We start from the raw sequence: 25,416 nt of genomic DNA on the forward strand, positions 1-25,416 counted from the left end.
ATCTGCATGGCTACACATGGCTATTTTTTTTTCTTTCTTTTTTATGTTGTCTATCTTCTGCACTTTGAAAATGCTGACAACAGAGAGTAAATTATATTTGAAAAAAAAAGAAGTAAACCAGTTGCGACAGTGAGGCGGGTGTTGTTTTCACCCTGTGAGTCTGTGTGTGTCACCATGGCCAAATGTGTTCCTGGAGACACCTACTGTAGCAGTAACTACCACAGAAGCTGCTGTGAGTATGTTGCCAGGTGTCTGTTGTTATGGTGACAACACATGTCATTGCGGTTAGAACGGTGTTGTCACAGCTTGCCGGGAAGGAGAGCGGAAGCAGCCCTGGAGACGGATGGTCGGCTTGTCCGAAGCGGCGGGGAGTAAAGCAGAGGGACAGTTGGACCAAGCGCTGTATGGTGCTAAATCCAGGTCAAAAGTTTTGATCATTTGAAAAAAAAATTTGAACTTGAAAGTTCAAGTTATGGTCTTGAACATTGAAAAATACAGCAATGTTTTCAAAATAAAAATAAGTGAATGAAAAGTTTTTTGGGGTTGAATATAATTTTGATTCAGTTCTGGAATTTTTTTTTAATACATTTATTTTTTTCATTTTTCACTTTCATATATATTTTGATATTTGAGGTCTTGTATTTTTCAGCTTCAGATTTTATATTTTCAGATTCCAATTTTTTTTTTTCGGTTTCAAATCTTTTTTTCACTTTCAGATCGTTTTTTTCAGTTCAGACTTTTGACCCTGATCTAGCGTGGGGGCGTGGCTTCAACTGAAAGGGGCGCGTCATCATGAGTGACAGCATCACAAAGAAGGCTGAGGACCTTCCTCAACAACGTTGCCTTCAGGTAACGTGGGCACCACGAGAATTATGATTGAACACTTTCTATACAACATATTCATGTGAATGCAGTGGAGGAAAAACTGTGAGCGCCAGCTATCCTGAAGGAAACTTCGGAGGGAACCAGCTACTGGTTCGATTAGTCTTTCGCCCCTATACCCAGGTCGGACGACCGATTTGCACGTCAGAACCGCTATATCCTCGCCAGGCGCTGCGACCCCGGCACTAGGTTGGATTGGAAAGGCTCGGGGCGAAGGTGCTTTTCAGCGCTCCTCACCCAGACCTCGCTGCTTTCCGGGGCCGTGGACTAAGTGCTCGCTGTGCCCGCTCTCCCTGCGGGGAGGGACGGGTCCCGGTGTTTCGTCCCTACTGGTTTCCCTTCCATGCGCAGCAGCTGTTGTCTGCCTCTGTCGCCAGATTCGTCACACATTCACAAACATATTGCTGGAGATCTATAAACCACATCTCATATGCGACTGTCGCACTGAGGACAGTCCGCCCCGACCGCGTCGCCAGGGCAGGGATCGGCTCAAGTAAAAGGCGTCAGGGGTCTGCGGCGATGTTGGCAACCCAACCGACCCGTCTTGAAACATGGACCAAGGAGCCTAGCGCACGCGCGAGTCACAGGGTGAAGCAACTGCAACCCCCGTAGCGCAATGAAAGTGAGGGCCAGCGTGCCGGGTGAGGTGGGATCCCGGCCCCGTGGGGTCGGGTCGCACCACCGGCCCGTCTCGCCCGCACCGTCGGGGAGGTGGAGCGTGAGTTTGTCCTATAGGACCCGAAAGATGCTGAACTATGCCTGGGCAGGGCGAAGACAGAGGAAACTCTGGTGGAAGCTCATAGCGGTCCTGACGTGGAAATCGGTCATCCGACCTGGGTATAGGGGCGAAAGACTAATCGAACCAGTAGCTGGTTCCCTCCAAAGTTTCCTTCAGGATAGCTGGCGCTCACAGTTTTTCCTCCACTGCATTCACATGAATATGTTGTATAGAAAGTGTTCAATCATAATTCTCGTGGTGCCCACGTTACCTGAAGGCAACGTTGTTGAGGAAGGTCCTCAGCCTTCTTTGTGATGCTGTCACTCATGATGACGCGCCCCTTTCAGTTGAAGCCACGCCCCCACGCTAGATCAGGGTCAAAAGTCTGAACTGAAAAAAACGATCTGAAAGTGAAAAAAAGATTTGAAACCGAAAAAAAAAAATTTGAATCTGAAAATATAAAATCTGAAACTGAAAAATACAAGACCTCAAATATCAAAATATATATGAAAGTGAAAAATGAAAAAAATAAATGTATTCAAAAAAATTCCAGAACTGAATCAAAATTATATTCAACCCAAAAAAACTTTTCATTCACTCATTTTTATTTTGAATACATTGCTGTATTTTTCAGTGTTCAAGACCATAACTTGAACTTTCAGGTTTAATTTTTTTTTTCAAATGATCAAAACTTTTGACCTGGATTTAGCGCCATAGCGCTGCCGCCAGCCCGCGGCTCATTTTCTGCACTAACGCATGGCGGATTTCGAAAGCTAGCTAACTAGCCAGCTGTCCCCTGGTAACCTTAATGCTACACCGGTTCCAGAAAATAAACCGAACAAAGTTCTCACTTGCTGCCGATAGAAACGTGCTATCCTACGCGGTGATAAGAGTGTGTGGAGGAAGCATTAAGTTGTACTCATTTACTCTGGATCTCTACGCTACGTAACGTTTCACTGCTGTTACTGCAGAACCCTCACCGCAGAGATGTACATTGATTTGAAAAGTGAATGTCCTTTCTACTCCGATTTCACTTCTATGGACTCAACAGCCTTGCTATGAACAAGAAGCGGTAGATAAAGATAAGGTTTTAAATCATTCAGTCATTTATATTTACAGTCATCTTGAATTGTGAAGTGTTCTTTAATAATTAATATTTTGGGGAGGGTTTGGCCTGTGGGCCGATTATCCCTCAGCGAGCCACTACTAGGATACAGAGAGGTGTGAGGTCACTTATTAAAATACTTTAATTGAGGGCACATTGCTTCAGGTGAGGAAGCAGGGCCAGTGATTTCCTTTACCCCAGAGTAATCATCAACTTTCTAAAGCTAATTATTAGATTAGCATAAATAATGTTCCTTTTGGGTATGCTGGCTTCTACTACTGAATTTGTCAGTCAGTAAAAATAAGTCCAGTTACCAATTTAAAAAAAAAAGAGGCAGATAGACAGAGATGGAAAGAGAGAGACCGGGATAGAGAGTTGATGTGAGGGAACACAAATTACTCTTAACCTTCAATCCCATGTGGTAATAATGCTGATGAATAATGCCGAACACATGAGACGCACAGAAATAAATCGAAAACGGCACAAAATAGGGACATGCAGCCCACTCACCTCAACACACACACACACACACACACACACACACACACACACACACACACACACACGTCTACACTTCTTTATTTACTAAATCATTTCATCAGTTGGACCTCTGAACACAGGAAAACACAACACTCAAGAGTTGTTTCTCCAGCACATTCCTCTTCTACAGAGAATTACCTTTTTTGTGGGTACATCACTTTCACAGTAATTTGTCAAGACACAAAATTGCAGATTCTGTATGTATTTGGATAGTTGTATATTGAAAGATACAACCATAAAACTACCTTGATATTTAAAACACTTAGTAAGAATGCAGGCTCGTCTTTTCACAACATATACCCTGGCTATCCCAGGCTAACATATACCCTGTCCTTCGCATATCTCCAAAACCATTCATCCGATCTACTTTACACTCCTTGTGGACGTGCAGAGTCAAAGTTCAATATTAATAAACTTTGAATAAACAAGAGATAGCGATCTGTGCAGCTGCGGGGGGGGCGGGTCCTCAGGGCCCTGCTGGGCTACAGGCCGGGACACATTGATTGCAGTTCACTTTTGATGCTGGATGCTGAATGTACTCATGTTACGACTGAGAGGCAGCACTTCAATCGGACCGCTTTGAACGGGTATGCGTTCCATACAGCCGCACGCTCCAGACTGGCATGCCCCCGGACATCACTGCAGGCAGCCATACTGGGAGCCAATCAATCGGTCCACTCTGGGGACGCGCTCTCCAAATGACTCGATGGACAAATCAACCCTTTATTTATTTGATCTTACTTTATCTAATGTTAATGTTGTCTGAATTTTATTTAAATGTTTCCTTACTCATGTATGTATTTATGTTTTTCCCATCCTTTGTATGTGTGTGAACGAGAACCCTGGGTAGGCGGACGGGGAGAGGAACCGACCTCCGAGGGGAAAAGGGATCAAAAACGGGAGTGGGCTAGAGTGAGGTTTGCAATAAATAACCACACTGTTAACACTACTGCCAAGTGGGCGTGCTATTAATATTCATTAATTAAGACATTTGGGGGACAAAAGGTCACTACATCTACAATACTACCTGAATAAATCCATCTTTTATTTTTCAACAAATCGACTGTAGAAAATAAAGCTATCAGTGCAAACTGTATTTTATAATTCTATAATAATAACTTCATGTGATTATTCTCGGTTTATTCTGGTACAGTGTCCTGTGAACTGTACCTCACTCTGCATTAACATCATGTTGGATTTACCATAAATAGGACTTACCGACGGGGGAAAAAAAGCCCGCAAAAAACATTGTCAGCCTCCTAATGGTAATTACAAGTAGGGGCCATGGACATGCGAGTTGCTGTGGCTCTCTATATGTACCAATTAGTGTCAAGTGTGTTGACGTAGGAAGAAAACTTCAGCAAAGCCACTAATGCCTGCCGTTGGAAATAATACAAATTACAACCCATAAGTTATATTACGGCTAATACAATGAACTGGTTATTTTGCATTTGGGTGGTCAATTAGTTAAATGTAAAGGCTTGGAATATGAATATGTTGAACAAATAAAAACATGGCATTCACTGTATACAGGCCTCGTTTCATTCACAAGCACCTGTGTAAACACAAAACTACTTAGTATAATCATGAATCTGCTGTAGGAAACAAGCAAACTGAGCTACATGTTTATACACCGTAAATTAACATCTTAAACAGGTAACAAAAAAGCTTTAAGACATAAGAGCAGGAGAAAATAACAGACCATACAGATAATGTATTTTCCAAAACCTCACACAAAAAAATTGTCAGAAAACAAACAACATATTGCGATTTCAATGATTTAAAATAAAACATTTGACTTAATTTTTCATTATAGACCACTGAAGCGATCTATAATGAAAAATCAATACTGCATTAAAATAGTAATTAACTAATTAAAAAAAATCAGAGGCGTAAGGTAAGGATGCAGTCTGAGCCCCACATTATTTAACATTTATACCAATGAGTTGTCATGTGGAACACTTGGGCTCACTGTAGACCAGAGAATAAAATGTCTCCTATATGCAGGCAGCCTTATTCTGTCCAGTAAAATAACTCTGTCGCCTACATCTGGAAATATCAAAAGCATAACAAGAAGAGAGTAAGAGCGGTTCAGAAAAGATCCAGGATTCAGAAATGTAGTTGTCATTTTATTGTTTAAGGTTGGACATTGCATAAAGAAGAGCCTCACTGAAAAGACACACATGCTGAGGCACATCTTAAATTACACTTGCGTGGATGTAACAGTTCAAAGGGAGGCTTCCACAGGGCAACTTAGCACCTGATTGGGCAGCGAGTGCACCAATTGTCTCAGGATAAACCAATAACAAGAAAGTCCATTACAGAGCTATGCTCGTACTCTTCGAGCTGAAATTATGTATCCACTCCTAAATTCTATTTCCATTCCCTTATAAAAACTGGGGCATTACCTTTGACCTGGATCTGCAGTTGCTGCAGATTCACCAGATTTGTGATACCTCTGGTTTCCAAACCAGAGGTACTGGTACACCAGGGTTTACTCATGCAGTGGAAATATTGTGGAGTAGCTCAGCTAGTTTTAAACAATTGAAACTATGATTAGTAAAAAGGAAAAAAAAGGCAACAACACATTTGTGTTTTGAAAGAAAACCAACACACAAGCACCATTACAAATTGCAAAACCTTACCATTGCAAACCTAGTAACACTATGTCACTTTCTGTGTTTTGAAAAATAAATGATAGAAGTTCCACTGAGCTGCAGTTTATTCATATATAGCTTAGCCAAAGTTCAGTCAGAGAGACTCTAATTAGGCTCTCATCCATTCACAATCCCTCCGTCTCCCGCTCTCAGCTGACTATGGACGTTCACTCCACGTCAAACCAATTAAGTCTTGCCACAATCTCCCCAAGCTGATCACATCGTTGCTGTCAAACTTTTAAACTGTTCTCCTCTCTGCTGCGTCGGTTTGTCATTTCAGACCAATCGATGCGCCCCTCCTCCGCCCCTTCACTTCCAGTCTCCATCACATCAGTGCAGAGTCCTGCTCCACATCCCATCATTCAGATCTTCGGTCAATTCTCTTCACCACCACCAGGTCCTAGACACAATGGGGAGAAGTAGTCCTGAACTAACTGTGGCATCCCTACGCTCTAAATATACTATGCCACGGTAGCGTCTAATGGCCGAAGACTCCAAAAGACTGTATTCTGCACCATTGTTCACTCTAAATGAAGCCTCTTCTGATTGAACTACAGTTTTATTCAAGGCAATCTATATGAATGACGAGACACCACAAGCTTAAGGTGAAGGTCAGCACTATGCACTGTGTACTCAATCCCAGCTACTGTACGATAACTATGTGTACCTACATCATTTGAGAAGGTGAAGGGTTGGAATACTAAGGAAGGAGATCTAGTTTCTCGATTTCTTTGTTCCAATCATGCTTTTGTTTCAAGTCTTTTGCTGATGAAGATTAATTTGCAAAGCATGGCGCTCTATCAACCCCAGTGACACAAAGGGCAAAGATATAGACTAATTAAATACACCAGTGCAATTGATATTTCCCATGGATCAATGAGAGTGTGGGATCTGTTAATTAAATCCGTGATAATGTTTACTCATCATAAATATTTCCCATGTTTGAACACAGCGAGATGGGGAGATAATCTTTGCTGGCTGACAGATTAATTTTAGGGCTAAGAGAAAATCCCTCCAGCACATACTGAGTGAATGCTTTTTTTTTTGTGACGGGGAGCATTCTGCTAAATGTTTGTATTAAAAGTGTTATCAAAGGGAATCTTTCCGGCTTCTTTATCGAGTAGACATACTTTAACGGCACAAAACAAAACGATAACAGTTATACAATACGTTCAAGCTAATGCAATTTGAATAGTCGCAAAGAAATCAGCCACCACAGCAGCCAAGCCATCTGAATCCTTGGGCTAATGAAAGCAAAGCCCTCCCGGTCTCTCCTAGAGCCCACGCAGCAGGGCAGATTTTTGCATTCTCCCTAGCTTGCTTCTCTCCTGCGCTGTACACATCGGCATGGCACAGGTTATCACACAGTGGATTAAGAAGGCGTGTCGGAGTGTGTGCAAGAACCTCCAAGCTACACTCCACTCATCTATTGATCCGTGTGCAGGGGCAAAAAAAAGCGAGAGACCGGCACACTTAGCGGTGTAACCACAGGCAACGGCCCCCTGCCTGCCCTCTGTTCCCTGCAGTGGGACTGATTGCTTGTCTCAATCATCCTTTCACCCCCCCGACAACCCCCCTCGACAGACACACACATAAACACATACGCCCACAAAAGCCTCAACAGCTCCCCTCTCGTTGCCCACACTCATTCGTCTGCTTCTGTCTCCAACGTCTCGGCAGCAATCTCTCATGATTTGACAGCCTCTTGTTCTTCTTGTGAGGGCCATCAAAGTCTGCAGCCTTAACCCTGCCTGAAAGGGCCAGGACTGTGTAGCAGGAAGCAATTAATTCTGCAATGAGAAAGCCCATTAATTAGGAAATGCTTCTGGCTATTTCGCGAAGACCCTTCAGAAACAGCAGGGCCACTCGGAGCGGCATAAAAGATGCAGTGGCACACCGGGTTATTAATGGACCTCGGGGCTTTTGGCAAAGCACCACCGTGGGGTAATTCTCACTTTCTATTTCAAGGCCTCACAACTACAACACATGCACGCACAAAGTGACAAATGCTGTTTACCGGGAATCAGGCCTGGCTGCCATATTACATCACGTAAAGCACGACCAAAGCCTGGCCACCAGGGCAGCTTCAACATCGTGCTAAAGCACAACGATTGCAACATTTTATGGTAATGCTCAAGGTGCAAAGAGGCTCAGAGAAAACCTCATAGCATTAACAAGGCATTGTTGATGGGCAATTTGCTGATAGGACTTTAATACAGCATGCAGGAATGTCACTAAAAAGCCACTGATATTCACACATGTGGCACAGGGAAGTCTATTAGCAACAGCAGTGGGATGTCGCTGTGTTTCCTCTAAATGGAGGTAACAGGATAAACACTGGTGCAAAGATGGGTCTGGGGAAAATGAGTTTTGCGATGTCTAATCACTCTCTAAATCATGCATGAGAGCATTAGCTGTTTGTGGTGTCCACCATTCGCGGACATTCCGGAGCGTGGCACCCATTTCGACCTAAACAAGACCACGGTTCGGCGCGTTTGAAATGCCGACTCGACTGTAGGTCTCCCTTGAGCGCGGAGCAGGCCGGCCTGCGCCCGCAATGACGAGGAAGCCTCGATGACAGTATGCCATCCGTGAAATTAAATCAACAACTCACTTATTGTAATTACATTTGGTTAAATGGGAAGGCAAAGTGTGGGTGTAATACAATTAACATGTAATTGTCATCCTGACCAGGTTGGTGCTGATCTATTTCCCCAAGGGAGCCAATGAAATCCATCACCCCGCCCTCATCTCTACGTTCCTTTTTAAATGAATGACTCGATGAGTACCAGCGTGTCACAGCGCTGCTGTGTGTGTGTGTGTGTGTGTGTGTGTGTGTGTGTGTGTGTGTGTGTGTGTGTGTGTGTGTGTGTGGTCGAGAGCAATTATTCACATATCCTGGTGTGTTATCACTGTATTTATTGTATCTATTTATTTATTGAACTAAATCAAAACATGACTTATCTTAATTGTAATATTGTCAAACTACACACTGAAAGACTATCTAAGTAAATTAAAATATGTAATTCAGGCAACTAAAAACAATGACACAGTTGAGGTATGACAGTAAAAAGCGGAAAGATAAAATATATATATACATCTGACAAACTGCATTCAGTTCCAAACCTTCAATTCATGTATATATTTTGCAAACAAAACAACTTTTCTAACCATGAATGTAAAATGCCGTTCTCTTAAATTGTCCTACCCCTGACTCTAACCTCAACTAAAGCCGTTTTAAAACAGAAGTTATGTAAGCAATACAGCATAATCACAAAATCATAAATCATAAAAACCTTGAATGACCTTACATAACAAGATCGTTGTGTTATCCAGAAAAAACTAATAATACTATACTAAATATCAATATTCTACCTTTAGCTGTTATTGGTAAACTTTTTGCATTTACATTCACCATTATCCCTGTGTATGGGGTGTTATGCGCAAAGCTCAATAATGAATTCAAAAGTAATGTATTGTGCACTTTTATTTTAAAAGTACTGCTATATGAACAAAAGTGCAATAACATTTGGTTTGCAAACATTTGCAAAGGTGCTTTTTAACAGAAGTATTCCCTTTACACACTGTGACAGAACTCTGGAGACTGTGCACGATGAAGGGACGTGTTCAAAAGGCAGATGTCTCGCAGCAGCGATCATATTTCTTGCACTATCTGTGCTAAGTGTGCTGACTTTATTTGAAAGGTTCCACTGCTGTGCAACATAAATAAAATGATTGTGCACGTTTCAGCAAAATGTCTGTCTTCTGTTTTCATAACAGAGCATGTGAATACAGCTCCCACTGTTCATCAATATAATGCACTGTAACTCCGAGGTGAATATGGTTACCTAGCGATAACGTGTTAACTTTCCCAGCACTAATATATATAGATATATCTATAGATATATAGATATATCTATAGATATATAGATCTATATATATGCATAACAATGATGTTAACAGAGTAATAGAGCTGAAACAAGGGGTTTGAATAATCACAGAAAAGTCCCTGAAGTATGTTTATCTATACTTCTCCCACACTCTGCATCCAACGTAGTCTGCCGAAGCCACCCTCCACTGTTTGCTTGGGTGGGTGATTTGCTGGCATCAACGGTGTGTATTGCATTTTTTAAAAAAATGCGTTAATGCGCGATAAACGCGTTAACTTTCCCAGCACTAATATATATATATATATATATATATATATATATATATATATCTATATATATATATCTGTATATAGATATATCTATATATAGATAGATATATATCTATCTATATATAGATATATATATTTATATAGATATATATATATATAGATCTATATAGATATATATCTATATCTATATATAGATATATATAGATCTATATATAGATATATATAAATGCATAACAATGATATGTTATGATATGATATGTTAACATAGAGTAATAGAGCTGAAACAAGTGGTTTGAATAATCACAGAAAAGTCCCTGCACACACATTTATTTTTTTAGAAGATGAGAAGATATATATGGATATCTTGGCTTTTTCACACCTGAATTACATAAATGTAAAGCTGTAGGACAATTCTGTTAAATTATTTTTTTCGAAAATTTAGTACTATATTTTAAGAGTCACATTTTTCAAAAGCTTTCTGTCGAGCCCTGTCCAGCTTATATTTTACTTGAAATGAAAGAAGAACATTTATTTATGAATAGCGTATGCAGTATCCAGTTGTGAAATCTGACAATAAATATTGTTAAGATATTATTCAATTGAACTTTATTTGACTTGACAGTCAGTTGACTACATACAGACGTTAATTCAACTTCTAGGTTGAATAATATGAACTTCAATATATAAAGGACTAAATCATAACACCAGTTAAACATTATTCTGATGTTCCTGACCTTTGCACGAGGAAATTCTTTCTAACTGGACCTCGTTGAATTTTAATTGAATACCCCTGCTGTAGAGGATGAGGAGCTATGAAAAACGAACAGGTAGATGAACTTTGTACAGGCAGGTCATTCCTTTTAAAAACACTGAAAATGTTTTGTCACTCATACAGTTCAAGTAACCAAGCTGCAATCTTTGTGTTTATGACCTTTTTGCTTCCATTAGATAATCATGATGAACATTTCCATTAACCTGAGCTTGTGAGGCTACGCGAGAGGAAGGATCAACGTTGCGTGGGCTGTCGACTACATAGGTTTATATAAGCCATGCGAGAGTATGTGGAAATGCCTTGGATTGAGAGCCTTGGGGCTCACAAACATAGTTATTTTACTTATTTTGCTTAAGAAACTACTTCCTAAACCTTACCAAGTAGTTTTGTTGCTTAAATGAACCTAAAAACTAAGTACATTAGAAGTTATTTTACAAAGACTGTATGCATGTAACAAGCAGAAACGGTATGTTTCCCGTGAACACTTAAGTGTATTTTGAAAAGACACTATCCATGTAATGAGTGGAAACTGACACGTCATTCCTGACATGTCCAAAACTGATGAGTCTTAGTTTGACGGCCGCTGACGAGTTGGGACTGAGAATGTGTTGCAACAGCAGAGCAACTGTCAAGGAGTAAAGGAAACATCCTGAAATTGAACCCAAGTTGCACGCTGTCAATCATTTTAACAAGAGATGTGTGATTCAGTATCTTAGTAAAACATGCCTTCTGGTTGAAAGATGGTCTTTATTCTGTGTCTTGGGCTTGACATACAGAAATCATCGAAGGCTTGGTTCAGGTTGCAGGCAAATACAATTTGTTTCTCAAATCAGGTCTTTACGACGGACTCTCAGCACTTTGTTTGTACAGAAATCAACAACCTATCTGCATGAGTTGCTTTGACAACGGTGTTGGCGTCAGTAACTATGTAGCTACACTGGTGACGCTGATTTCCAATGGGGAAGCATTTGCCATCAAAACAATGGCACTGTCAAGTCGCAGTGTAGAACTCCTTTTCACCAGACAAACTCAAACCAGAATGAAAGAGATTTTTTTTCTGTCCACAGACTGTAGTTCTCTGTATAGCGCTCTGCTAGGAGCAGCATGGATTCAGCTCATCACTTCCACACTTTCAAATCCGATTTTTAGCCATCAGAGTGGCCGGACTGCGACGTATCTGAAGAAATCTCATTGGAATGGTATTTCAAAACACCATTAAATGTGGTTTGGAGCCAATGTTTTTTTATTGTCCAGACTTTCTAAAATCAATCTGGATACAATGTGGAAGGACTAACTGTTGGATGTCTTGACAAGGGTTGGCCCACGAAAGTCAATTCTAAACGGAAATTAATTGCTATCGGTGGTTTAGTAGTTACGGGGTGAAATCTCCTCATCTCAAACCTCCTCTCTCTTTCCTGTCTTTGTGGAGTTGTGCTTTATTATTACACACACCGTCACCGGCTCAGTACAGCGTGAGACAACAAAAGTGTGGCTACATTTTACTCCAGTAGATGCTGAGAACTCTCGTCGTCTCAAATGCAATAAAACCCTCACAAGTAAGGAAGGTAGCACTAGCAGTTTATCACAACATTTGGCGAACAAGCAGAACATCAATCTGCAGAAACAGTTTTCCACTGTTTGGCGAGCAGCCGTCCATCCTTGTCCACTCCAGGTAAGGTTAGCGTTTAGGTTCATATATGAAAGCTGATTGCTTAGCTAATTGTTTAGCTGCAAATGTATTTTAAAGATTTAGGATATTCTTGTATTGCTGCTCAAGAAATACTTTTTTGTTTACATACAAGAATAATAAAGCTAAAAGACTATTTTTCTTAATTAACAGTCTTTTCTTTCTCAAAAAGAACCGATAAGAGTATCGATAAGGAACTGAACCGATTAGCAATATCTATAAGTGTACTGGTATTGATAAAATCCTACGATACCCATCCCTAGTCTTGACTGCAGAGGGGGTTAATGCACCCCGTCCTTTCGTTTTACAGCCACTTTATTCCCCGCATCTCAAAGCTTCTTCTCCTTACACTTAGCTGCTTGTCATTCTGGTGTTGGAGGAATCAAAGCTTTTCCTGTTGTTTTTCTTATGGTAACTTGCCCTGGTTAGCAGTATTGGCCAGAGGCCTAAAACCTTTCAACCTTTTCTTGTGTAATTTTCCCCTGATCAGTCGAGTGATCTGAAACTTTCGGAAGTCAAAGAAAGGCAAAGATTTTGTGTTTATCTTAACACACAGGAGTACAGTGTCTGGGACAAGCACTCCAGGCTACACAACTGTAGGATAGCAAATCAGACAAAGACAGATTTGTGCTGAAAGTTGTACCATGATAGACTCTATAAATATGAGAGTGAAAACAACGTGCAATATTTACATTTTGATAGCATTATATCCCTTGTCTTCAGGGTGTTTTCTCCAGGTGTAAGATCAACAAATGTTTATTTGGTGTTTTCTTGTAGAGTAAGTGCCAAAATAATTAGAATAATTTCATCATTTCGAGCAAAAGGAGTTAGAACAGCATACTTTCAGTCCTCCTCAAGTCATACTTGATATTGATGCTCTCTGTAAATAGTATTGCAGCGTGGAGCTCCTCCTCCGTATGACAGCATGTGGATAACTTGCATGATTTGGCTTTGAATGCATCACCCATTGTCCACACAGCAGCCATAGGGGAAAAGAGCTGCATGCTATAACTATGCCACTGTCCTCATCAGTATGCATGCTGTGTTGCTGATAAAGGTGTGAGCTCCAAGGAAAGATGTGGGAACACTGCATATCACTGCAGCCACAGCATCCTCTGTGCTCGGCCTGATGTTTTTGATGCCATTCTAACACAGACCATATACAGCGAGCTCTACTGGAGTCTACAGATGTAGTGTGTGCTTCATCATGCACACTCTGTACACCCACTGTGGAGGTACAGTAGGCCAGCAGTAGAGGGAAGGAATCCAGTGTTGTGTGTTCTTTTTTTAGGGTAATGTGCGTGGATGGAGAATCTCAGAATTCAGGTGAGGCTAAGTCTCAGGACAAAGTTTGCAAAGCAAAAAACACTTCAGGCTCCTTCTTGACCTTTGCCAATTTTTCCGCTACTAAAAACAAATATAACTCTGGCCACTCATCTAAACGAGACATTTAACTCAGTGTCCTTTAATCCACCCCCAATAACCTCCTCTGGAACCTTGAATGTTTCTGACGCTCACGGCAAAGGCCTCTGGGAACTAAGAGGCCAGAACAATCAGATTGGAGCTACACTCCAGCGCAGTGTTGAGAGACGTACCGCATGCACAACAAACCCAGAATAGAGTGTGTTTGACAAGGAAGAGCGCTCAAGGCGATGTAGGGAGTAGGAAAGGATGGGGAGGAGAGGACCGGAGTGGTGAGTGGGTTGAATATGCGTGCCATCATGGACAAATAAGCAGATTAATGTCCTCGGTATTCGCCACCGGATGACAGCACACATTGATGAAGCCCCAGAGAGGAAGACCTCCTCTGACTACAGCGTGGTCAGACTGCATAGAGGGCTAAGGTATGGGCAGAGCAAGGCGAGGGTTGGAGGAACTAGGTTAGGAAGACAAAAAAAAAGAACTGTGCTGCTCCCTGCTGGGCAGCATCTGGACAGTGGACAGTCTTTTCCTGCATCAATGTTGACCACTGCTGAGTCTCCACAATCAATGAGATGTATGAAGGCAAATCACTGTCAAAACCCGAGAGCGCAAATGAGATTCACGCGCGCGCACAAATCAAACAGCCGTGTGCGTATTTTACTTTGACGAGTGCTTTTTCATCACTCCGCAGAGCGAAATTCACTCCGCTCGCTCACGAAACTTTAACCTGCTCGCTCGCTTGCAGTTTTTCTTTTTGACAGTAAGTGGGCGGACCCAGTCTCCATTGTATCTCTACGTCTATTGGTTACAATCCTCGTCTTTGGACTGGCCGGATATCACTCTGACACAGACGCTAGGTCTGTTAGAGATGGTTTTCAATCCGCCACTAAACACTACTCCACTACATCATAGAATGTTCTACATTTGTCTGACAGGTTTTGTAAACTTTTCAGACTGTAGAGGCTGATGAAATACAAATTATGTTAATAGCATTTTGAAATACAATAATTAAAAATGTGTTTGTCTTGTAAATGGAGTCAAGTTGCTCAGATTGATTTAAATTCACTCATCATTCTATTACAGACAATGCGTGTTTGATAGTCAAACCTCTTCTGATAAACAGCTCAAAGAAGCTCTTTGATCTTAATTGATTTAAACATTATCATAGTTAATCATACTGTTGTGTTTACAGAAGAGATATAATGTAGTTGTATATATAATATGAGCCACAATTTGGACCCCCTCAAGGATCTGTAGCCAAGATTAGGGACCACTGTTTATATATTAACTCTTTGCACAACTTAAATCACTGACAAGTAATTAGTGGATGAAAAAGTATTCAGATCCTTCACTGCAGTAAACGTACTAATACTGATGAAACAATCCATTACGAGTAAATACCTGCATTCAAAACCTTAGTCAAGTATGTTATTATCAGCAAAATGTACTTTAGGTGCAGAAAGTAAAAGTAAGATGTACATTATTACTGCACGGGTAGTGCAATCTGAAAATCTCTGAAAATCTGAGTCTGTGTCACAGTGATATCCGGCCAGTCCAAAGATGAGGATTGTAACCAATAGATGTAGAGATACAATGGAGACTGGGTCCGCCCACTTAGTGTCAGAAAGAAAAACTGCAAGCGAGCGTGCAGCTAAAAGGCTCGCGCAAGCAGGTTAAAGTTTCGTGAGCGAGCAGAGTAAAGTTTCGCGAGCTGACATTCAGAGTGAATTCCGCTCGCGCGAGAGTGAATTTCGCTCGCGGAGTGATGTAAAAGTGCTCGTCAAAGTAAAATACTCATGAATCTCATTTGCGCTCTCGGATTTTGACAGTGATTTGCCTTCATAGAGATGTATCCAAAATTTTAAGAGGGAGACATTAGAAATGATTGGTGGCACAGAATTTAAAAGGAGTTTTAACGCTAGCCAATCTCTGTTGGTGTTGCTTTCACAATAGATGGAAGGTATTTTAGAACGGAGGTTATAAATTTAACATTGTTTAAAAAGTTTGCCTCTTTCCACAGCACATAAACTTCAGATGACCTAGTTGAGTCTTGGTTTTTCACTGATTATATAAGTTGTAATTCCAGTTGTGCACTTAGCCAATAGAGAGTGAACCAAACACTGATGACGTGTCTGAGCCTCTGACTTAAAACATTGTTATTACATTTCATTGCATTACATCATCCTGTTTAAATAGAAATGGCATTGTAATCCTTTCTGTGTGTGTGGGGGGGGTGTTTTACCAGTCTTGTGAGGACATGAATCTGTTTACACAGTCCCATTGTGGGGACTCGCTTTCCTTTTGGGAACGTAAATCATTACATTTGAATCATGAAAACATGACTGTGTGTGTGTGTGTGTGTGTGTGTGTGTGTGTGTGTGTGTGTGTGTGTGTTCTTACGTTGTGCGATCTTGGCCAAGTGCAGACGGTTGACCCAGGAGATCTTGCTTAGGGGGCTGGGAGTGTTGAGGACCACCATGAAACTGACAGGACGCCCTGACCTGCACAGAAACAAGCAGATATACTGATATTGAACGTTTTGTCACCACACAACACTGAACATAAAGATTATTGTTGGTTAATTGTATCAGGTCAGACAGTCTCAATTGTTGAGGCCCAGGAGTGACCCTGGTATTTATTGGGCTGTATGTTACTGTGAAATCCTGTATTGTGTAATGACAGTGAAGCAAATGAAATACATCGTCAACAAACATTTTGCGAATACGTTCAGTATCAAGATTTTTGCAAGTTACTTGACACATTAACTGCCATCATTTCTTCATTTTGTTAGTAGAAAGTGTTCTGAGCTGCATAACGTTTCCGTGAAAAAGGATTTGCTAAAATGTATTTCTTGCTGTAATATTTGTCTCTATTTTTAGCAGACTGGGTCTTTTTTTTAACTGTCCATCTTGTAGGAGTACTGTCCATCTTGTAGGAGTACAACAATATTATAGGAGTGCAATGCTAAATTGGTGGGGTACCCTTTTAATGTAATTATAACAGTCATAGGCAGATACTGTCAATACGTCCTTGAAATACAGTTATTACAGTAATTAAACTGGATATATTTTCAGTCCAAGCTGTTTCTTCCAATTATTTGTTTATGCTAAAATATCTGCTTACAGTTCATCCATTTGGAAAAATGTTAGAGAAAATGTCAATAATGCACAGTGCATAACCTGTAAACCAATGTAAATGTGCAGGCTCTTTAAAAAGAGGTTTGCACAGATATTTAGGCCTCCATCGACAAAACAAAACATCAGAGGGGAATTCAACAGGTGGAGCTCTGAATGCACATGCAACCACACGCAGTAATGGCCTTAGATACAAATTTAAAATCAATGCCTGTGCATTCTCATGAACTCTCTAACTTGTATGCCAGAAAGAAAAGCATTTATTATTATTATTATTATTATTATTATTATTATTTAGCATTTTAACAAAAAAAAGTTTTAAGATTTTATTAATCTAGTATTATCTTCTGTTTTTCCTTTCAAATTTCAGTTATGGTTAAAAAAAAGAAGAGCAAATCCCAACTTCTCAGGCAAATAGTGACACATTCCAGTCCCAGTAAAGTATCTTTAAAGTAGCAACGTCAAAGATTTTCATTTAAATAAATTATTGCCTCACTTATCAAAATCAAAACAGTTTGTTTTGCTGCCCCAAGTATTCTAGGACCCGTAGTATTAAACCCTATTTGTTAATACCACGTGTAAATAAGGCGTCGCCAGATCAACCAAGACGGAAATCTTAAAGACTGCCAATGTGACTTTAAATTTCAACCTAATGCTCACAAACTATAATAATGCTGAAATGAGGATAACACAACTTTCCAATCCCCTGTTAATTCCTCCTGAACAGCTGGATATACTTAACAGGGTGTTTGACTTCATAGCAGAGCATGAGGGTGTCGGATTTTGATATAAAATGGGAAAAAGTGCATGCTTGGCATATACTGTAGATGTGTTATATAACGACAAAAAGCGAAAAATTGTAGTCAGAGAAACAGGGCACCAACAAGGAAAAGAAATGTTTCATTTCATGGGACTTTAAGTCTTTTATTTTCCGTCAGAAGACCTGCTTGCCTGCTTGTAGTTTCACAGAGGTTCAGTCCAGTAAGCTTCAGCTTTATGATTTCAGCCCGCATCATTCCAGATAGCGACAACCACACAGCCTGGTCACAGAAAATCGCTTTCAGGTGGGATCCGACGCTTAAAATGCCACTAATGTGTGGGCTCCGCTGGAATTGGGCACGACTAGTACAGGCTGTGATTGGTGAAGGCTGGAGATGTGTGTGTGTGTGTGTGTGTGTGTGTGTGTGTGTGTGTGTGTGTGTGTGTGTGTGTGTGTGTGTGTGTGTGAGAGTGTGTGTGAGTGAGAGAGGAGAAAACCATGGCAACCAAAAGAAAACAGAAAAGTGGTCACTGTTCGACAGGTGAGCTTGAGACAAAAAATTATTTCTACTTCCTCCTACAATATAAAGCATTAAGTGAAATAAGGAACATTTACTTACAAGTTCAACTCTGTAATTTCAGAATTCAAAGAAAATATAAAAAATACTCCTAGTAGAAAGAGACAAGGCGTATCTTGCTGTCCAATCACACACACACACACACACACACACACACACACACACACACACACACACACACACATTCACACCACACACACACATACACACACACAGACAGAATATGCTGTATATAGCCCATATCATTATTATATATATATTAGTGCTGGGCAAGTTTACGCGTTATTATTGCATTAACGCATTAATTAATTAACGCCGACAATTATTTTATCGCGTATTAGCACAGTTTTTTTTTAAATGCAATACACACCGTTAATGCCAGCAAATCACCTCCCCAAACAAACGGTGGAGGGAGGCTTCGGCAGACTACGTTGATGCAACGTGTGGGAGAAGTATAGGTCAACAAAAGAAAGACAAGCTAACAAATGCCACAGCGAAGTGGATGGCTACAAACTGCAGGCCGATTAGTATTGTGGAAGATAACGGCATGTATCAGCCTCCCTCAAGACGCACCATCACAAGAAGAATACATGAGTTGTATAAAAAGGAGAGGATTACAAAAGCGACGGCGTTACAACGTGCACCAACTGTTGCTCTCACTGGAGACTACTCGACATCGCTGGGTAACCATAATTACCTCGGAGTTACAGTGCATTATATTGATGAACAGTGGGAGCTGCATTCACATGCTCTGACTGTCATGAAAACAGAAGACATTTTGCTGAAACGTGCGTAAAACATTTTATTCATGTTGCACAGCAGTGGATCGTTTCAAATAAAGTCAGCACACTTAGCACAGATAGTGCATAAAATATAACTGCTACTGTGTAAAGGGAATACTGCTGTTAAAAAGCACCTTATTTGTTTAAAGTGTTTGCAAACCAAATGTTATTGCACTTTTGTTCATATAGTAGTACTTTTATCAGTCATATATCGTATATCAGTCTTCATGTTGTGTTAATATTCATTTCACTGTTATTGTGTACTTTTGTATTTTGTTTTAGCAAAATTGTTCTTGAATCAGTCATGCCAATAAAGCTCCATTGAATTCAAAGTTTGAATCTGAAAGAAAGAGATGTCACTGTAGCAGATGTAGTTGTACCATATGCTGATTACTTATATTACTTGTATATTTATAATTTTATGCCAATTACCTATTTCATTATCTACTTAATTTTCTTATATGATATTGTTATTCACTGTATTCTTCTTCTTGTTATATCGTTTTGATTGTTATAATTAGTGTTATTAAAGTTATCATCGGTATTATCAACTTTATTTTTATTAAATAAATGTTGTGTTAATTGTATTAGAGAGAGAGAGAGAGAGAGAGAGAGAGAGAGAGAGAGAGAGAGAGAGAGAGAAAACAGTAATGGGTGAGTGTACTTGTCAGATGATATAATGATGGATATACTTTAAAATGTCATTAAAAAACATATTTTTTAATATCAACGCTGGTTAGACAGATCAAGCATCTGCTTATGTTTTTGCTTATGTTTATGTTTGTGCTGGCGTCAAGTGGAATCTGTATAATGAACGAACTGTACTTGAGCATGTTTACACAATTCAGAACATCACAGCTCCATCTGAAGTGAACATCTTTTACACGGCGTGTAACCGTTTTTCTTGGCCTTTCTTGAAAATCTCAAAAACTCTTTCACCCGGTCATAACAAAGTATGACCAAACATACAAATTGACAGAGGAGAAAAAGATTATGCTGCAGGAGTGGAATGAAACGTTTCTATGAACCTTTTTCGTCTTGAAACTGGGTCGGCGATGGAAACCACAGCAAAAGCCATGAATGCAAGTTGACTGCACCTGCCATTCTCGGCAAAAGAGCAAGCTACAAACTTTTCAGAGGCACCTTTCAAGCCTAAAGGGGTCGAGCGTTTGATGTTGAATACATAGACTTTTGGTGGAACAGTCCTTTAACCTCAAAATACACCAAATTCTGGGAAACTAAAAAACTAAGTGATTGGTGCTCATGAATTAATAACTGCGTTCAAGAGTTTAATAAATTACAACAGAATCATTAACTACAAGGTAAAGAGACAGATGTTCTGTCTTATGCACAACTGACTAATCTATGCAAATATATTCGCTATGAACGTTGAAAAATATTATGTCTTCCTCTACAATGTAATGCATGTGAACATAGTTTGCTCAAGGCCTGGTAACATGTCAGACCACACATCTGTATACTGGAATTTGCATTTTGCCTCGGTCCCTGTATGGTAATTTAGGTGATTTTGACAAGTGGTAAATATGTTGCCAGTGTCAACATTTCCTCAAAGGGGTGAGCAACTGCATATTTATTTGTGGTTCCAATGCAGAATTCAAGCACAGACTATTTGCCAATGTCATCTAAAAGAAATAAAAAAAATAAAAACTCTGACTTGTTTCTCACAGTAATGCAAAACTACTTCTAGAAAGAAAGAAATGTATTATATTGCCATATACATTTTTTACACATATACAAAATTTAGCCTCTGCTTTTAACCCATCACCAACGTATTGGGAGCAGTGAGCTGCTGAGAAGCGCCCGGGGAGCAATTAGGCGTTCAGTGTCTTGTTCAGGGACGCTTCGACACAGTCTTAACCCAGTGTGCCACGGTCGCCTCCTTCTATTGAACTGATCCGAAACTGAGATTTTTAAATTTGAGGTGATACATTTTGAACTTTCTGTCAATTGGTTTTGTACATTAAATGTGTCTTATTAAAAGATGCGATATGTAAGATCTGGCCAGAATTTGAGTTCAAACCATCAGTGCTGCCCTGTCTTGTATTACTACTTGTTCCTTGAGAGGCAACAGTAGCGTCCAGTCTGCCCCCAGTCTAGAGAACAAAGAAGCAAAGCTCCCAAAGAGGATGTCAATAATACAGCCATGGTCCATGTGGCTTTTGATTGTTTGTTTATTGGATTGAATTCAAAGTGGAAGGAACAAGAACATTGCACTCCAAAAATGTAACCCTCATCTCATCCTCCCCACCACTGGGAGACTGTTTTGCCAGGAGCAGAGCATACAGCACCTCCGGGAAACATAGCTACACCCAGTTAGCAGTTAGTTTAAATTCAGCCAGCACAAACCCCAGCAAAGGGGGTCTGATCCCAGGACAACGACCCGACTACCCGCCAGAGATGCAAACTTTCTACTGCTGCCATTACACGGGGTTAGACCCAACGCTCCACCAGCCAGCTGTGACTCCAGGCGCTGAGGTTTGTGCTGGCTGAATACAAGTTGCTGCAGCCGCTGACTGAAGTTCGTCTCCCGGAGCTGCTGAGCTGTCGGGTGGTCTCCTTGGCTGCGGACAAGGACAACTGTGGATGGAGGTGTGGCTCGGACCATACGACCCCGGAGTTGTCGGTATTTTCATCTTAGAACTTGAACCCTTTAATAGTGTGTTTTTTCAGATCATTAAAGTTGATCATGACATTTTTGGTCGCCCATAAAATGCCTTATTCAGTGTTAGGGTGTACTTAGCTTCACTGTCTCGTTTGACCTCCGGTTGCAAAAAGGCACCTGCCAAAAACCAAGACGGGCCGAGCCGCACAGCACGGTTCCAGTCTAAGAGCAACAGGCCGGGGAAAGGCCATGGATGTATCAAGAGAAAGGCAGCGGGAGCAAAGGATCAGACGAACGTTACATTTTCTATTAAATATCAACATTTTCCAAAATTGCTGACTGCACCTGACACACATGCAGAGACAAAACTGGCTGTTCACTTAAGGATTGTGCGTTAGGTATTAAACAGTATTAAGCCAGCGCAAAGATGATTATTCTTTTCATATGTCTCAGCATAGACCAATGCGTGTCAGGATCAGATTTTAAGATGCTGATTTTTGTCACAAAGTTTTCTGACCACAAATACAACGTCTGTGATATCATCTCCTGGTTGACACTTGTCTTTTTTCATCTGATCATTCGAGCTGCTGTGTTATTATTTGAGGCAGGGAAGAAGAGGAAAAGCAATACAAGCTATCCAAAGAAAAACATACTGCTGAATATATCGATCGGTCACTGATGAAGTCACATATATATATCATATAAGATATATATCAGATTTTTGCAGGTCAAATTTATACACATGTGGCATCAGCATGATGGTTTTTACGTTGCACACACACAGCTGCACAGACAGTAACGTCACGGTCACAAACACACAACTTGCACGTGACACACACAGTACAGCCACACACGTCACGTTGTCGGTGTGGATGTTCTTCAGCGTGAGTGAAGAAGATGTGAAGCTTGTAAAGGGGGAAATACTGCGATTCATTTTCAGTTGGATTCATTTGTCCAGTAACCTGGAGCACTTTTACTTTGAGTTTTGTTTGAGTGACAGTGAGAGAAGGTTCTGTATCTTGCCCTTTCGGAGAAAATTGAAGTTATTTCATAATCATAGTGTTATTATGAACATAAAATTAAACTCCAATTTTCCATAGAAGAGAATGTACAAAACATTTGTGAGTGCTGTCAATTATAGTTGTTAGTAAGATAGAAAAATAGGAAAAAGGAGGTCAGACTTTTGGATACTTTGTCTCAGAAAATTGCCATTTGGTGCATCTCTAATGAAAACATGTTATGAAACACAATGGGTATGATTTTGTGCAGTGGTGGGCCGTGCATTTTATACCTGGGCCTTCTGTGCTGTCCTACTAGACTTGAGCCATGTCCTAATAAGCTCATTATGATGCCACAGCTATGGTTATTTGTTTCTAGGGGTGTAATAATACACGTATTTGTATTAAACCGTTCGGTACGAGGCTTAAAAACCGAACAATACGTTTGAATAATACTAGTGCATATGGAAAATGCAGAAGCTTAAATTGTGGGAAATATAATGTTTTCGGTGGACTACGCTCACGTAACAAACAACAGGCTTTGTGACCTCTGAACCCGGAACAATAACAAAAAACAGCCCACCTGAAGACAGCATGTGTCTTCAGGGGGGCTAAAATAGCAGGGAACAGCCCGGATTCAATTGTCCGGACAATAACCCCGCACATGACGTGATGCTTCGTAATTAACGGACAATGCATATAGTCAAAAAAATTTCAATGTAATTAACACAATGACAAGAAAAGCTCACAAGAAACAGTCACATATATTTATATGACAACAAAGCAACAAATCAATCCAGCAACACTGCAGCGCTAGAGCACAAGCCATTCATATTATTCATAAAAACGACACGATAGACAAATGAACACTGTAGAAACGCTACTGCAGATGTAAAGACGCAAAATAAGTTAACTTGCCGCAGCTGCTCTTCACTTAAAAGACAAAATCCACTCATGTCTCTCCAAAAGTTTTCAAAAGCATGTAGCTTGTGCGTGTCCTGTCCTGTAGCTGCCTTGGTTAGCGTAGCATAGCTCCAAACACCAAGAGCTCAGTTGTAAATGAAACACTGCCGCTGTCAGCCAGAAATACCGTTGTACAAATCCTTTTCCATGCTGGGTCAGGGCTGCTAGCTGTGGGCTTGACCGACCCTCTGATACGATATCCAGTTTTTCTGGAAATGCCCTTCTCCAGAAATCCATTTAAAAACGCTAAAAATGTCATGTCACTGTCTTAACTTCTTACATATTTTTCAACTTGAACTCTTACTAAACACTAGATCTGCTAGCTAGCTTTCTATTTGACAAAAGTCATGCTGGCCCACTGACCAATCACGGCGCACCTTAATGCTGACGTACTTAGCAGGCTACCTGGGTAGCTCTGGCACGTCAAAGAATATGCCCAACATGTAAAACTAAAGATCTGATTGGTTGAAGACGATGCCAATCAACAATATCGTCCCCATATACTTTAATCTGCAAGGTCTACCTAGAGGACCTCGGGCCTCTCTCCTTACATAGAGAAATAGAGGCTGAATCTGATTGGATAAAAGCTCTACTTAAACAAGCTGTGCTGGAAGCAGAGCAACATAGAAAAACAGGAGCTGTGCAATGAGAAAATAAGCTAATGGGAAAAAATATATAATTCTTGTAGTGTATTTGTGAAAAATGATTCAATTAGGAAATAGCTATAACTTTGTGATTCTGTTTAGGCCAGCAGAGAAGGCTTAGCTGGCCCTGACGGCCCACCACTGATTTTGTGAGACCAAGAGTTCAATTCATAGCCGCAGTGACAAACCAGCTCCGGTCATGTCTCACTTTTTAAGGTCAATCAACCTGAATACCACCTATAGCGTTCCAAAAATGAAAATGACCAATGAATAACTACTGGTATGTCTTATGAGTGATTTAAAGGAATTCATCAGTGCATTTCTCTCTCCTGTCAACTAAAATAAAGTAACTTCTTTATGCTGAGCCGGCCAAAGTCAGACTGGCAGCCTTGGCCCTGAGTTAGCAATGACTCAGCTGGTATGAGTCCATTGACAAGGCCACTCTGTTGTCTGGATTGATCAGGCTTTAATGGAAATACAAGTACAAGTGTCTGGCCAAGGATGAGATGTCGTCTTTTTTAAGCACTAAGCAGCTTTCCAAAATAACAGCATGTCTCCTGTGCAACGATTCCACAGTGACTCTGAGACAATGAAAGAAAGAGGAAGGAGAGTGCAAGAGAGCATGTGAGAAGAAGGTGTGTGTGTGTGTGTGTGTGTGTGTGTGTGTGGGGGGGGGGGGGGGATACCCGCTGCTGCCCACTTTGAATTCATTTTCATTTCATAAAGGGTGGAAGAAAAACAGTAGAGAGAGAGAGAGACACACACATATACGGAGAGAAACACAAAAAGGGAGGGAATGCAGTCGGAAACAGAATGAAGTAAGTAAGATCTCAAACTTCCTTGACATGTTGAAAAAGTGGAGCTTTCACAAAGAGGTGTAATTCATACCATTCACTGCTTAAATATAGCAGGGGTAATTTGCCAAAGACAGAAGGGGAGACGGGGTGTGACGAGAATACAACTCCTCACTTGGTTGGATTCCTTAGGCAGCGC

The 25,416-nt window shown here is 40.6% G+C and overlaps 1 protein-coding gene across 3 annotated transcripts in view; it reads right to left on the minus strand.

Annotated features, from left to right (window-relative positions):
• The window catches only part of arhgef10la (Rho guanine nucleotide exchange factor (GEF) 10-like a), a 148,443-nt gene that overhangs the window by 52,918 nt on the left and 70,109 nt on the right, over positions 1-25,416 (minus strand). For all 3 annotated transcript variants that reach the window (XM_068712574.1, XM_068712576.1, XM_068712573.1), the window contains one exon: positions 16,343-16,443. In XM_068712574.1, the coding sequence (XP_068568675.1) occupies positions 16,343-16,443 (101 nt within the window). The remainder of the gene's footprint in view (positions 1-16,342; positions 16,444-25,416) is intronic.

Source organism: Cebidichthys violaceus, unplaced genomic scaffold (genome assembly GCF_023349555.1).
Source record: "Cebidichthys violaceus isolate CVI_PGR_0920_01 unplaced genomic scaffold, fCebVio1.0.p SCAF_17, whole genome shotgun sequence".
Classification (NCBI taxonomy): Eukaryota; Metazoa; Chordata; class Actinopteri; order Perciformes; family Stichaeidae; genus Cebidichthys; species Cebidichthys violaceus.